At 61.3% G+C, this 14,693-nt stretch overlaps 1 protein-coding gene across 3 annotated transcripts in view; it reads left to right on the plus strand.

The window, feature by feature from the left end:
- Positions 1 to 14,693, plus strand: part of NOL4L (nucleolar protein 4 like) — a 66,311-nt gene that overhangs the window by 46,448 nt on the left and 5,170 nt on the right. For all 3 annotated transcript variants that reach the window (XM_069801363.1, XM_069801369.1, XM_069801370.1), the window contains 5 exons: positions 9,849 to 10,120; positions 10,888 to 11,073; positions 11,153 to 11,344; positions 11,432 to 11,554; positions 11,864 to 12,065. In XM_069801363.1, the coding sequence (XP_069657464.1) occupies positions 9,849 to 10,120; positions 10,888 to 11,073; positions 11,153 to 11,344; positions 11,432 to 11,554; positions 11,864 to 12,065 (975 nt within the window). The remainder of the gene's footprint in view (positions 1 to 9,848; positions 10,121 to 10,887; positions 11,074 to 11,152; positions 11,345 to 11,431; positions 11,555 to 11,863; positions 12,066 to 14,693) is intronic.

Raw genomic sequence — 14,693 nt, forward strand, 5'->3', positions numbered from 1 at the left:
AGCACTCTTCAGTTTCCTCTTCTGTCAATCCAATCTGGGTTGGTGCTTCTGTCAATGAAAGCCCTTTTTTTTGGAAGCAAATGTGTTTTACTGGGTTCACACTGGCTTGCTAAGGCTGTGTACATGCAAGACTTTCCCAAGGAAATCATATAAATGTGAGTAACCAGCCTGTGTGAACTGCACCCTCCTTGGAGTCCAGCTGGCCAGGGTGCCCTGTGCAGAGTGCTCGTGCCAGGGCAGCCCAAGGGCTCTGGTTAAAGTACTCCATGCCAAAACTGGATGTTTATCCACGTCTCCTGCGCTCAACTGTCCACCGTGCCCCACAGCAGCCCTGCAGAGCCCCAGCCTTCTTCCACCAGCTGTGGGAGATCTGGCCAGTGCCACAGTGAGCCCTGTGCCTCCCCTGCAGCCTGGCTGGGCTCAGCTCCGAGTGTCCCGGTGCTGCAGAGGGGTCTGGTCACATGCTGCCTCCTTCGATCTGGAGCTTGTTCAGGACTCAGTAGTCTCCTCCCTCTGGAAATCCTTTTGAGTTACTGAATTGCTCCCACCTGCTGCAGTCCAACAGGAGGGATGCTTGGAGTGTGTCTTCTGTGAAAGGCTTCCTAAAGTATAAAGTTTTAATGAAGAGTTGCCTAGTAGGAGAGCAATATCGTCTGACATGCTTGTTAAAAAAAAGTCTTGTTTAAAGTACCGAAGCACCAACTCCAGGTCTTTCGGAGGCCTGGGAGGAGCGAGTGCTCTCCTATGGCAGATGAGCAGAGCGGTATGAAATCCAGAGAGGCGGGAGAGCAGGGAACTGTTGTCCCATGCTTTGATACACAGGTATCTGCTAAATCTGCAGAGAGCTAAAAAGCAGCTAGGACAAAAGCCAACACCACCTTTTGTCTCCGTGCCCAGAAACCTTGGCCCAGTATAGCCGTGCTGCAACCAGCGTCAGCCCTTGGAACAGCAGGGAGAACAAATTAGACCTAATGACTTCGGTGGGTAAGGGACAGAGAAGGCACCACTGGGAGAGCATCAGCAGCAGAGCTGGGGTTCCTGCTGGGTTGGCGGGCGCACGGTGGGATGCAGGACACACCAGCCAGCTCTGAGCAGCAATGCCGACGCGCACACACTCGCTCCTTCCATTTTCCTTTGTTACTCATCCTGTGGGCCCCAGCACGGAAAACGTGAAGCTCCCTGCAACATCCCTTCCCCGTCGGATGTTGCTCACAGCGTACGTGCCCGCAGGAAGCCGGCGGCTACCCAAAGCGACAGCAAGATCAACACAAACTCTTTGCTGCTGAAGCAGAGCTATTGTGCAGGACATCCTGGAGGGACACGTCTGTGGGAGCCAACACGCGTTCGGAGCAAAGTCACCCTGAATGCTACGCTGTCTCGCTGTCCCCTGAGCCTGTCACCATCCCTGAAGGGGTCCTGTACCCACTCCCACCTGAGAGCAGGTCCCGGTGCCTGGCCCTGTCTTGCTGCAGCAGTTTCAGCTGGAGTCTGTCCATCTTCAGAGCCCGTCTGCATCCACAGGCGAGCGCAGCATTACAAAACCTCCCAGTTTGGTCTGGTGCATGGGGCTGAGTGGGGTGTCCCACCACAGGGATGGTGTCACCAGCTGGTGAGTGCAGTGCCCTTGAAAAGAAAACAGGAGGCAGACCCCCAAAACCGCAGTGTATGTGACATGGCAAAGCCCTTGAACTAATGTAGAAGACACCTCTGTCTTGCCTGCTAATAGGATACATCTTGCCTCGTCCCTGGCCATACATCCTGCTCCATCGCCTAGGAACAGTGCTCAGCCCATGGACAGGGGTTGCTGCTCCTCAGCCCATCCCGCCTGGTCCTTCTGAAGAGCAGGGAAAGCTCCTGGGTATAAGATCTGCTTTCCCTGCATGGGGGGCATAGGGTTGCTTCATGGCACTGTGTTGGGTCAGATCCCCTTCCAGCTGAGGTCCCTGCGTGCAGTCTTCACTTGACTGGCAGCGTCCCCGCTGAGCCCATTCTGCCTGGAGCAGCAGTGGCTAATCCAGACCTTGGAGAAAGGACTTTCTTAACCTGCTTAACTGTGAAGGCACGTGCTCCTTGGGGGCATCCCTCGAGGCAGCTGGCTGGGAAGGCTCCCTGGTGTTGGGGACATCCCTCAGGAGTGCTCCAAAGGAAGGATCTCAAGGACATGCAGGCAGGTGTTATTTCAGGATGCTGTCCCAGGAGCGGGTAGGGCACGTCGCTCCTCTGGACGCCCTGCCCTGGGACCAGCAGGGACAGCACGGAGCTGTCCCCAGCAGAGCAGTCTCTCTTCTGGTATGGCAGGCATCCCACAGCTCCGGGTCACGCCGCTGTTATTTGGCGAGATGCCCACGATGTGCTGCACATCACCAGGTTCCCCAAACTACCGACCTTGCAGAGTGCTTTCTGGGGAGGAGAGCAGCCCTCTTGTCAAGTGCAGACCAGAAGCCAGGCCCGTGCCTGCACAGCGAGCTCAGCTCCTGCCTGCAGGACTCCAAACACACCAGCTTCACGCCATGCTCCATCTTCAGGGCAGTCATGACGCCCTGCTCCACACCTGCACCTCCTCGACAGCTGGTACCCGACCGCGGGACGATGGCACCCTCTTCACTTCACCATAGCAGGGTCACTTACCGCGGGTAGCATTGGGTGTTGCGCAGTTCCCAGTTCTCCTGTGCCACTGGGGCTTTCTTCAGCCGGCCCCATCCCTACTCCAGGTGAACACAAACGCATCTTTGCCAGCCGCAGGGAAGGCCCGGGAGATGCATGGACAGCCGTCTGACGGCTGGCCATTGCAAGAGGTGGTCTGCAAGCCCCGAGACCCTTGCAAAATCCTCACTGTTTTCCGGGTTTCTTGCACTGGTGTTGGATTTCACCCTCCCAGAAGCCCTAGCTCAGAGCCTAATCGAGACTAGGACCAGCATCCAGGCCTTACAACAGCTAGATGTGACCTTATCTTATTTTTCTTAGGCATATATTTCCTCTGTCCCTCGGGTGTACCCACGCTGTGCTGCTCCTGTGGCAGAAGTCAGCAAGTGCATCCCTGCCTTGCCTGAGCCCTCTGGGCTGGTGGCTCCATTCCCCGTCACCTCTTCCAGGGGCATGTCTGCTCCTCCCGAGCAAAGGCCCTCACCGGTGATAAACACCCTCCTTTCGGTGTCTTTTGAAGAGCTGTTCTTTCCTGCTGCAAGGCTGAGGAGTGCGGCATGGACGCTGTGGTGCCGTGGTGGCTTCACCAGCCTGTCGCATTGAACGCGGCTCGGGGCTCCCTCCTGGCTGGTGCACGGAACAGTTTTGGGAGGCTCTTCCTTGGTCTGGAGCAGAGGGGATCACCAGGCTACTGGGCAGCCAGCACCACCTGTGCCCCCCACCTTCCTCCCCAGTTTGAGCAGCCCCAGCCGAAGGGGTGAGCAGGGACAGCAGGGTGAGGTCTGCAGCTTGTCCCTTGCTTGGGAAGGGTGCGGAGTCCAGTGGCTTGGATACAGTCCCCACTCTGTCTTGCCCAAAGGACTGGGGGCGAGCAGCAGGGTCTCTCTGGCGGCAGGCCTGCGCTGGAGGCACCAGCTTGGCGTGAATTCTGCCCGAAGCCACCAAACCCGTTTGTTTGGCGTGGGGAGAGGCAGTGCCCGGGCAGCGCGGGGCCACGGCATGTCCCCTCCCTGCAGCAGGATCCGGGTGGCTGCCAGCGGCAGCGGCACAAGGAGAGGCTTGGTCTGCGCCACCTCTTTCCCTGCCATGGGCGAGGGCCGGCTCCTGGCTCGGGCACCCCTCGAGCAGCGAGGTGGCCGGGGCAGCAGCGGTGGGAGGGACGAGGTCAGGAGGAGAAGGGAGAACCGAGCAACAGAGCGCGTTTGTGGCGAGGCTGCTTTCTGCAGCGGGAGCTGCCAAGCTTTGGTGCATGGGAAAATGTCCGTCGTGGGGCCGGCACGGTGAGGTCCCAGTGCCGGAGGGAGCTGCTCCCTCGGGCTGGGCAGCAGAGCCGGGGGGAGATGGCACCGGGGGGCACCTTTCATGCTGAGGGAGGGGGAGCGGGTCGCACAGCACTGCCTTGTCCGGCTGAGCTTGCCTGCGGACGCGCATTGTGTCCAGCTGTGCCAGATGTCTGGCTTGTCGAGGGCTCTGGTCGAAGGCAGGGACCCAGGGAAGGAGTGCAGAGGGTGGACACTTTGTCTGGGACAGAACAAGGTTTGTGTTAACGAAGGAAGACAGGAAATACAGCGCCTTAACCGGACACTGGCTGGTCCCACCGCTCCGTGGCCCCCAGCGACATTTCTTTTTTCTTTCTTATGCATCTTGGAGGCAATCAGCCGGGCAGGACCTGGACAAAACAGGCTTCGTGCTCTGGCCACGTGAGCGGTGCAAGGCCAGGGCGGCCATGGCAGCCGGCATGGCTGGGGCCTCTCCTGCCGCTTACCGCCTGGTCGTGGGTGCGGGAGCCCCGGTGCGCCGCTCCCTTGCGCCTAATGAATGCGGTGCTGCCGCCCAGCCGTGGCCCCCCCATGGGGCCCCCGTTCCCACTTGGTCTCTCTAATTTGTATTAAGTATCCCTTCCTCGCAGGCTTTCCTCCTCCCCTTCTTCCCCCTTCTCGTCTCTTTTGTGAGTGAATAATTTATGGCACTTTTCATCTTCCTGGCTGTTGTTCCAGGCAGGCGGCGGTGGGATGCTCTGCGCCCTCCTGACAGCCACTCTCAGGCTGGGCATACAGCTCCAGCCCGTGCTGGTGCCACGGTGGGCTGGAAACGCGGCGATCCCTTCCCGGTAACGATGGCGAGTCTCCGGTTGGAGCAGCAACCTCTGCCGTCACCCTGCCGGCCACGGGCAGGCAGGGCCACGGCTGGTGGCTCCATGGCAGTCCACGGGGGACCGAGGGTTGCCGGTGGGACCTAGCGGCGGCCGCAGCGCCCGAGGCTGCGCAGGCAGGGAGTGCCGAGGGAGTGCCGCCCCGGTGCCGGCCGGGGGCTCCCGTTGCGGCAGGGCGCGGGCAGGGCCGGGCGGCCGTGGCCCACCGCGTGGTGCGGGGCTGCGGCGAGGTTTCCGTGGGCCGCTGGCTCTTACATAAGCTCATTGTTTTCTGAGTCAAAAGAGGTTTTGTCTCCACTCTGGAGATGTGACAGGAGGAGGAACAATTTGCCCCATTCATCTTTAACTCTGCCTTTGGAGAGCAGTGCAGTGGCCTTCACCGACAGAGACGTTAAACCCAACCACTTCCCGGCCGTAAAAATCTCCCGGGGAGCAGGTGTTGGAAATCGCCCCTTCCCCTCCTGATCTCCGCAAATCCAGCGCCACAGAAATCAAGGATAATCCAGCAGCCTCTTCAAAATGAAAACGCTGAGCCCTGATTAATTCATTTAATAAGTGACTGATCCCCTCCTCCCCCAACACCACGGCCCAAGAAGCCATTTTGCTTCTCGCTCTCCCGGGCTGGGCACCGCCAGGGAGATGCCGGGGCCGCCGCAGAGGCGCGAGGCGGCTTCCCCGTGGCCTCCTCGCCAGCCTGGCCGCAGCCTGGCCTCCGCAGTGGTGCTGAGGAGGGCAGTGCTTCGGGGGCCTCGGGGCCGGGCGGCCTCCGTTGGGCTCTCCAGCCTCACCGGCATCCCCCATGCAGCGCCGAGGTCCCCTCCACCTCCAGCCCCTGGAGCCTCGGCTCGAGGGGATTAAACAGGAGAACGAAATATTCCGTTTTCCGACTGAAAGATCAAACCAGTTAGAAGTGACTTTGTTTTTACAGTTCCATCTGCTCCAATTAGGGCGTGGGGGTGGAGCAGGGGGGCTCCCAATTATCCTCATTAGAGGGGCTCCTCGTGCAGCCAAGCTCCAGCCGCGAGCAGGGAGCTCACCAGGCTCGTGCTGGTTGATAATGAATATATTCATGGCTGCGCAGCCTGGCCTTGCTTGCCTGCTGCTGCTAGAGCCCTGCTCGTTACGTGTGTTTTGGGCGATTGCTGGGAGTCTGCAGAAAACCTCTCCGAGCTCAGAAGTTTGGTGGGTTTTATCGAAACGGTGATTCTCTGGGAGCGTGGCCAACACGGCTGCTCGGAGTCCTGCCTCAGCTGCTGTTGGCAGAGCAGGAGCCTAAACCCGGTGCTGGCACGCCAGGTGGGAAGGCTCCTGCTCCCTCTGCCCCAGGTCCTGCTTCGCTGTGGGGTGCCCCAGTCACTGCTTGGGGCTGGCCGTGGGCTGGAGATGCCCCAGTGAAGCTGCCTATGGAGCGGCACCGGCACCGGCACCAGCACCGGCACTGTCCCATCCGCGCCAACCAGGAGAGTGCAGTGCTCCCTCCCAAGCCCATCTGCGTTTTTAAGCTGGTTGAAGCCATCCCCATTCAGACCCAAGGACCTCAGCAACCTGAATTTGTGGCTGGTTTTCAGCCCACAAGACTGAGATTAATCCGCCACTTTATACGCAGAGCTTCTGGGAGAGCATAACCTGTAAAAAGGTAGAAATGAGAAAATTATCTGTAGCTAGCGGGTTTACAGACCTCATTATTTACTTACGTTCATACTTGGTTTAAACTAAATTGTTCTTGCAGTAGATGCTGGTCCCTTATGTTAGATTCCCGTTTCATTTTCTTATTCCACCTGGACGGGTTCCTAGACACGTCTTCCTCTTTGTTTTCAATAGGTTTTGGCTGTAGCAAACCCAAGGTTCGTAAATGCAGCCGAGTCAGGTAGAAACCTGATTTGCAGCTGCTGTGCGCATTTTGTGCAACACAAAAGAAAACCTGAGACATTGAGAAGTTGGGGGGTCCAGACCTCACCCCCAGGATCCTGCCCGGTGTGAGCTGCTGGTGTGGGACCAGCACTGCCAATGGGGACGGGAGCTGCAGGGACCGGGGCAGAGCTGGGAGCCACAGGGAGGCTGGAGGTGGTTGGGCAAGGGCAGAGCAGGATGCCCAGGGCGGAGTAGGGGGTGCTTAAGGCAGATTGGGGATGCTCAGAGCAGGTTGAGGATGCTCAGAGCAACGCAAGGATGCCGAGGGCAGATTTGGGATTTCTGGGGCGGATTGGGGATGCTCAGGGCACCTGCACAGCCTTCTCCCAGGTGACGCCTCTCTTGGTGCCCCTTGTCTGGCAGGGCTTTTGTGGCACGGAGGGCCCTCGGCCCTTGCTCTGTGCCGGCAGCTGTGCCGGGGGCTGCCTGCCGCCCCAAGGGCCGGCAGGAGGTCCCTGCCGTCGGCCCGCGGGACGGGCGCTGATTGGCCCCGCGGCACGGTGCTGTTGCTGTGGCTGTGCCCGGGCTGACGGCTGGGCCTGGCGTGCGGCTCGTGCCTCCGCGCATGGGAATAATTCTCCTTAATCCTTCCGAGAGGCATCACTGGATGAGGCTGGAGCCTCCCTCTGGGAGCCCCGTCTCGCCTGGTGCGGAGAGCAGAGCAGGGGGAGGGACGGCCGCCATCCCAGGGGCAGGGAGCCCTCCGCGCCCCCGGCCACCTGCCTGCTGCTGCACGGGGCCGCGGCAGAGCCGGCACCGCTCCCGCACCCGTGCCGAGGGCACAGAGCGCCGGCGGTGGGTCCGGCTGCCCGTCCTGGCAAGGTGTGCGGGGGGCAGCGAGCCCCGAGGAGCACGCGCTGGTGCGGGAGCTGAGCCGGGCAAGCTGTGCCGGAGAGCAAAACCCCCAGTGCCCTGGGACAGGAGGGGGTGCAGGGGCAGGAGGTGGCGGTGCCCCCGGCATCCTGCCCCTCCGGGTATGGCCAAAGCCCTGCTGCCATGGTCCGGGCTGCAGCAGCCTGCCAGAGCCCCGCCGCCGCGGTACGGGGACGGGAGACCAGAGCCGGTCTTGGGGGGTTGCCCCACGGTAGTGCCGGCTGCTGAGCTCCCCTGGAGCCCCGTACTCTCCGGCACACAGAGCCGGTGCTCGGCCCCGGCCAAGAGCAAGGACTTCTGCCTGGAGCCAGCCCCATGCCGGGGAGGGTGACGCCTGCCGCTGGCCCGGAGCACCCGGCACATAAACACCACCCTGGGGATTAGGTCAGCTCTGGTCATTGCTCAGACGAATAAGTGGATCAGCGCAAGGGAAAGGAGGGGGAGGGAGCTCTGCTGAGCGGGTCGCTCGAGTGGGGACCTTTTAATTTAGGGGCTCGTGGCGCCAGGAGCAGCCTTGGCGCAGGCGCGAGGCTGGGCAGCGAGCGCTGGCGCCCGTGGCGGGGTGGCTGGGGACACGCGGTGGCAACCCCGGCCAGCCCCCACGGTCGGCTTGGATGCCCGAGCGTCCTCAAGTCTGTTTATTTTAAGGGATACAAAGTCCTGGGCTGCTGCAGGGTCACAGGAGCGCTTGCCGAGCCTCTCATTAAAGTTTCCCAGCGGGTGCTGGCGGGGGGGGAGGAGGAAGAGGAGGGTGGGTGGCAGCAGCCAGGCACCGTCCCGCCGCCCCGCGCCCGCACACCTTCGGACCATGCGGCCGGAGCCGTCGGCGCGGTGCCGAGGCCGTCCCGCGGCCCAACCCCATTGTCCTGCGGCCGCGCGGGCCGGGCGCGGGGACCGCCATCTGCTCCTCGCTGCCGGCAGCTTCTTTGTTCGCCGCCCGGCGCACGCTCGCGCAGGAAGCGGCTCCCCACGTGCTTCGCCCTTTCCCTCTCGCAGAGGCACCTAATGAAATAAAGGATTTACTGCAGCGAGGGGGAGGGAAGGGGAAACGGGCCGAGCAGTTTGAAAATGTCGTGCCTGGCCCCAGGGCTGGGCTCTTTGGCTGGGTGCAGGCAGGGCCGGGTGCCGGCAGCGCTGGGCACGGGCAGGGACGAGCTCTCTGCCGCGGCCGGGCCGTTCTTTGGAGCGGCACAAGGCTGGAGGCCGGCGCGGTGGGAGCCGTGCACGGGCAGGGGGATGGTGCCGGGACCTGGGGGTGTGAATATAACCGAGACCGAGCGGGAGCCGGTCTGTGCGCTGGGTGTGCGTGGCGCCGCCGTGGCCGGGCCCCCCCGGGCTGCGGACTCTTGCCTGTTCGGGTGCTGGGGGATAAGGGGTGGCCACGGAGCTGCCGTGGGGATGGCGCTGGGGCGTGTGGAAACAGGGAAGCGGGAGTGTCCGCGTAGGGTGTGGGAGGTCACTGGGGCTTTGAGGAGGACAGGAGGGACATCCGTGCAGCCCCTGCCCCCTCCCCACAGCAGCGTGCCGAGGAGCCTCGCTGGGCAGCGTGCCCGCCGGGAACAGAGCTCCTAACGCTGCTTCCAGGCAGCACAAAGTCAGGGTTTTCCCACCCAAGCGAGCCTGTCCTCCTGTGCTGACCCCACGCCCCAGCACTCTGCAGAGCAGCACGTCCCCGAGCCGCTGGCTCTGGAGCTCATCACCTCTGCACCCAGCGCCGAATTGGGCCGGCAGGACCATGCCGGGAGGCGAGGGACCTGGCTGGGAGAGGCAATGCGCCTTTCTCCTCCCTGCAATGCAAACAGAAACCGAAAAGGACCAAATTCCAAAGTTCTTATTCAAGCCCAGGCACCGTGGCCCCAAGCGGAGGCGTGGGGACTGTCGCCTGCCGGAGGGACGGGGGGGGGGGGGGGGGGGACGACGGCAGCGGCTGGCGTGCTTTGAGGGACAAGGGAGCAGAGTCGTGTGATGATGGCCCTGCAGCCACGGACGCTGGCATCTGTACCTCTGGCTGCTGCATCCCAGGACCCGCACCACAGCTGTGCCGGCCTGGCTCCTGGCAGCACATGCAGCGACTCACCCAGCAAGTGAGCCCAGAGCAGCCCTGGCCGGGCAGGGGCTTTCGAAGCAGCGGCACATCCGCGCTGCACGTGCCGGTGGTCCCGCAGGCGGGCTCAAGGGAGGTTGGTGTCACGGGGGGCAGAGCCGCTCGTCCACCTCGGGGAGGTGGTCACAGGGTGCCACGGGAGTGACCGCAGGTCCTTCTTTGCAGATGACTCCTCGTCAGAGAGCTGCAGCGGGAATGGCTCCTCCACCCTGAACCCCTCCACCTCCAGCAGCACGCAGGGCGACAGCACCTTTCCCGAAATGAACGGAAATGGCACGGCGGCCCCCATGGACTTCACCACCTCCGCCGATGACCAGCCCATCAACCTCTGCGACAAGCTCGCGCCTGCCCACGTCACCCCTTCCTACCAGTCGGACAGCTGCAGCGCTGACGGGCTGCGCAGCAGGGTCAAGTACGCGGTGAAGACAACGGCAGAGGTATGGCCCGCGCTGCGGGCGGCTGCTGCTGGGGCTGGGCGAGACGGGACGGCCGCACATCCCTGGCTGGAGCTGGGCATGGAGCACGGCATGCTGGGAGCAACCGCACGTGAGGCTTCCCAGGCCAGGCAGAGACACGGCTCCTGCCCCCACGCTGGGAAAGCGCAGAGTGGGGGCAGCAGGGCTGAGAGCCTTTCCCTTGTAGGAAGGGAAGGACGGACGAGCGCTGCACTCACCCGCCACTGCTGCGGTAGAGCAGCTCTGCCTGGCCGTGCTCCAGCCTCCAGGCTGCTGCTGCTCAGCAGAAATCAGCCCGAGTGCCGAGCGAGTGGTTGGCAGAGGGAGGGCGAGGGATGGTTTGAGAGAGCCAGGGGCATCCCCCACACCCCACCTCCCAGAGCTGAGGATCTGCAGTGGGCTCACCTTACAGCTGTGCTGCTCCCACCGTGCAAGGAGGAGCCTGTTCCTGGTGGGTCCGGGCAGCATTTTGCATGAGGTCGGGCAGAGCCACGGCCCCCACCAGCCAGAGCTGCGTAGCCTGCACTTTGGGCCATCACAGGCTCCCTGCGGCCACCGTGTCCTCCTTGCCCCAAGCAGGCAGGACCTGGTGCTCAGGGGAGCCCAGCCGGGAGTTCATCTCAGGTTGCAGGGGGACATGAGGAAAGGGGACAGAAGCAGTGAGCCAAGGAGAAAGGGCTTTTTCCTAGTGACCCTGGGCAGGGGCGGGCAGGCGAGGGCTGCTCACGGTAACCCCTGTCTCCTCTTAGTCCCCTCCATACAGCTCCGGCAGCTATGACTCCATCAAGACAGAGGTCAGCGGCTGCCCCGAGGACCTGACCGTTGGCAGGGCCCCCACGGCCGATGAAGATGATGATGACCATGATGACCACGAAGACAACGATAAGATAAATGACTCGGAGGGGATGGACCCAGAGAGGCTAAAGGCCTTCAATGTAAGGAGAGCGCCACGGGGAGGGTGAGCCCGCCTGCCTCCTGTCTCGGTGTTCCCACCGTCTGTCTTCTCCTTTGCAGATGTTCGTGCGCCTTTTCGTGGACGAGAACCTGGACCGGATGGTTCCCATCTCCAAGCAGCCCAAGGAGAAGATCCAGGCCATCATCGAGTCCTGCAGCCGGCAGTTTCCCGAGTTCCAGGAGCGGGCACGCAAGCGTATCCGCACCTACCTCAAGTCCTGCCGCCGCATGAAGAAGAACGGGATGGAGATGGTGAGCGGCCACCCCGCTGCCCTGCTGCTCACCACCGCTCCTGGGCCAGAAGGTCCCTGAGCACCTTCTCTGCTTGTGTCTCTGCAGACCAGGCCCACGCCGCCGCACCTGACCTCAGCCATGGCAGAGAACATCCTGGCCGCCGCCTGCGAGAGCGAAACGCGGAAAGCAGCCAAGAGGATGCGGCTGGAGATCTACCAGACCTCCCAGGTATGTTGCATGCGGCTGGAGGTGGGCAAGGGATGGAGCCGACAGCATCCCGTGGCAGGGCGGGGAAAAGGAGAGATGTTTCTGAGCAATTTGGTAAAGCATTTTAAAAAGTCTTTCTAAAAGTCAGAGGGCTGCAGAACAGGGCCCTGTGGTGTGTCCTAAGACTCAGGCCAGCAGGGCTGGGGATGCTGGTTTGGGCTGGCAATGCTGTAGCCGCAGGAAACCAGGCGTCCCTGCACCGTCCCTTGCGCCGGCCGCAGAGGACAGCTGGGCTCCTTTCTGGACTATGTCTGTGTTTCCCTCGTGCAGGATGAACCAATTGCTCTAGACAAGCAACACTCCAGAGACTCCACAGCCATCACCCACTCCTCCTATTCACTGCCAGCTTCATCTTACTCCCAAGACCCAGTCTACATCAATGGAAGCCTGAACTACAGCTACCGTGGCTACGGGTCCCTGGGGGGCAGCCTGCAGCCGCCTGCCTCCCTCCAGACAGGCAACCACAGTAACGGTAAGTGGTCGCACGCTGCACCAGGGTCCATGGTGGCACAGGGAGCCCACCCAGGCAGCGTGCCGCGGGCTCCCCAATATCCTGCACTACGCGGCTGAGCTGGTCACTGGAGGGGAGGCAGGGGCTGCTCCCATGGCTCACGCCAAGCCCAGTCACAGCAGCACCTCTCCTGCCGCCGCACAGAGCTGCTCCAAAGGCCCCTCTTCTGCCTGTCTACTCAGCTTGCCTCATCAGTGGATGGTTAATTGTTGAACTGAACTTGGAAGGACAGTCTAGGTGGCACTGGTGGAGGGAAGGAGTGTCACTTAAAAAAAAAGAGAATCTCTACCAGCTATTAATTATTAACAGGAGCGGGTGCCTATCGCTGCCCTGATCTTGTTGCTGGTATGAGCTGTTCCTTTCCCAGCCTGCACTGGCTGCTCTCGGAGACAGGGATGGGGATGGGGACAGGGCTGGTGAAGTTCAGGGTCTCTACAGCAGTGCCCGGGGCACAGCCAGCTCCTGCCGCAGGTCAGGAGGGTGATGAGGGGCTGGGGGGGCTGCATGGGACAGGACTGAGGCTGCAGGGTGGGAAGGCAGAAGGAGAGCGCAGGTGAGGCTTGAGGGGTCGGCTGGGCGAGGAGCAAGTGAACAGAGCGGAGTAGCCTGGGGCTGAGCAGGGCACCTGGGGAGATGCCGTGGTACCTGGTGACTCCCTGGCACCCAGGAGAGAGAGGTGTGGGATGGGGCAAAGGCTCTCCCCTTGGGCAGCAGCCCTCTCTCTGGCTGTGTCCTCCCGGCAGCGGTGGCACGACAGGCTGGAGCCCGCCCTGGTCCTCGGCTGCCTTCACTTGCCCCGGTGTGCTCTGGGCTCCTGCCCTGCCCCTGCCCACCCCGAGGGGAGTGAGGATTTGGAAGGATGTGATTTCCGGAGCCCTGAGAGATGCCTGTCTGGGATTAACTCTTATCATCCCTTCCTAATGCTTCTTAACCCTGAATAAAGATCCCGCCCCGGCCTCCAGCTGCTGAGACCTAATCCTTGCAGCCGCTGAGGAGGCAGCAATGGTTCCTCCCCAGAGCAGCACAGGCACCCCTGGCCCCCCACACTGCCCTGCACCCTCCTTTCACCCAGCCCAGCCGTGAGTGCTGGCTCCTTGATGTGGACAGCAAACATGCAGAAATGTCTCAGAACAGCCCCAGTGAGCGCCTGCCCCAGGAGGAGCAGACAGGCCCCGCATGTAGCACACAGCAGCAGCACACAGCAGCACCTTGCTTCTTTCTAATGGATTTTTTTAAACCTCTGCTTTGCAATTATTTTTTGCCCTTTGCCCAAGCTCTTGCCGAGTCCTTTAGAGGTAAGAGTGTGCTGCTATAGCGCTGGCAAGGAGTGCTGCAAGGAGCTGCGCCTTCTCCCTCTGTGAGCAGAAAGCCTGCAGGGGTTTGCTGCCCAGAAGTGTCTTCTCCCTCCATCCCCCACCTGAGGCGATTCTTGCTCAAACCTGCATCCCCACTCCCAGCCACTTCCCCCTTGGTGAGCCAGGAAACGGGCTCCGTTTACTGCTGCCTTTTCTGTCCAGTGAAATTGCTTTCGCTTGAGAGCCTCCTCCTCCTCCTCCTCCTCCTCCCCTTCGCAGCACTGATTAGCCTGGCATGGAAGTCCTCTGCTGGTGCCACTCCTCCCACAGCATTTGCTGCTCCAGCATTGCTTTCCTTGGATGCTTTCCTTCGTACCCCGACGCAATGCGCTCCCCTCCCTGCCTCCAGCCAACAGCAGGACCCACCTGGGCTCTGGTGGCTGCCGAACTCTCCTGTCCTGGTTTGCAAACCGCTGCAGCATCCAGTCCCTGCTCCATCTTCCTGCGTGTCCCACCGCAGCAGTGTCAGGCCACCCAGCGGGAGCTCAGCCCTCTTGAAGCCTTTCTCCAGCACCACCAACTGCTCCATCAGCCTGCAATGCTCCAGCCCACAGCCAGGGGATTAATTAGTTCAGTGTCTTCTCTTTCTCCTTACCCCTAGGCTGCAGCCTCGCCTGCCTCCTCTCCCTAACTAGTATCACATCTCTAGTACACGTCTTTCCTCTTCTCTCCATTTCTAGGTGATTGTGTGGTTCTTGCACCTTGCTTGGCTTCTCTTACTTAGTCCAATGCAAAGCTGAATCCAGTTTTTCCCCGTCTTTACCTGGCTGCGTCACTCCTCAAGCTGTGTACCAGCTTCCCTGCCAAAGTCTTCCACACACAGCCACCCAAACCAGGCTGCACACCTGTGCATGTGATTGTGCACACAGATCTGCAGACAGCCATCGCAGTGGCTGACAGTGTTCCCTGGGTCTCGGAGAACTTGATAATTTCGTGACTTTTTGCAGGTTTAAGATCTGTATTGAGATGGGAGGGTTTGTGAGCCAGGGGCAGCTGTGTGTCCTGTTCTGCAGAAGACAGGCGTGCGTACGTGGCCAAAAATCACGTGCACTAGAGGTGGAGCAGAGATGGACTTAGGAGAAAGAATTATCCCTGCCCATCAGGCAGATCATAAATTTTGCAGGACTTCATTTCATTTACAGACTAAGCCATAGAAATGTGCAGCCTAGGAAGACCATTTAGACTGCCCCAACCTGATATGTAAGGCTGAGCATGTAACCGTGTTGGTGCCTGG

Source organism: Haliaeetus albicilla, chromosome 2 (genome assembly GCF_947461875.1).
Source record: "Haliaeetus albicilla chromosome 2, bHalAlb1.1, whole genome shotgun sequence".
Classification (NCBI taxonomy): Eukaryota; Metazoa; Chordata; class Aves; order Accipitriformes; family Accipitridae; genus Haliaeetus; species Haliaeetus albicilla.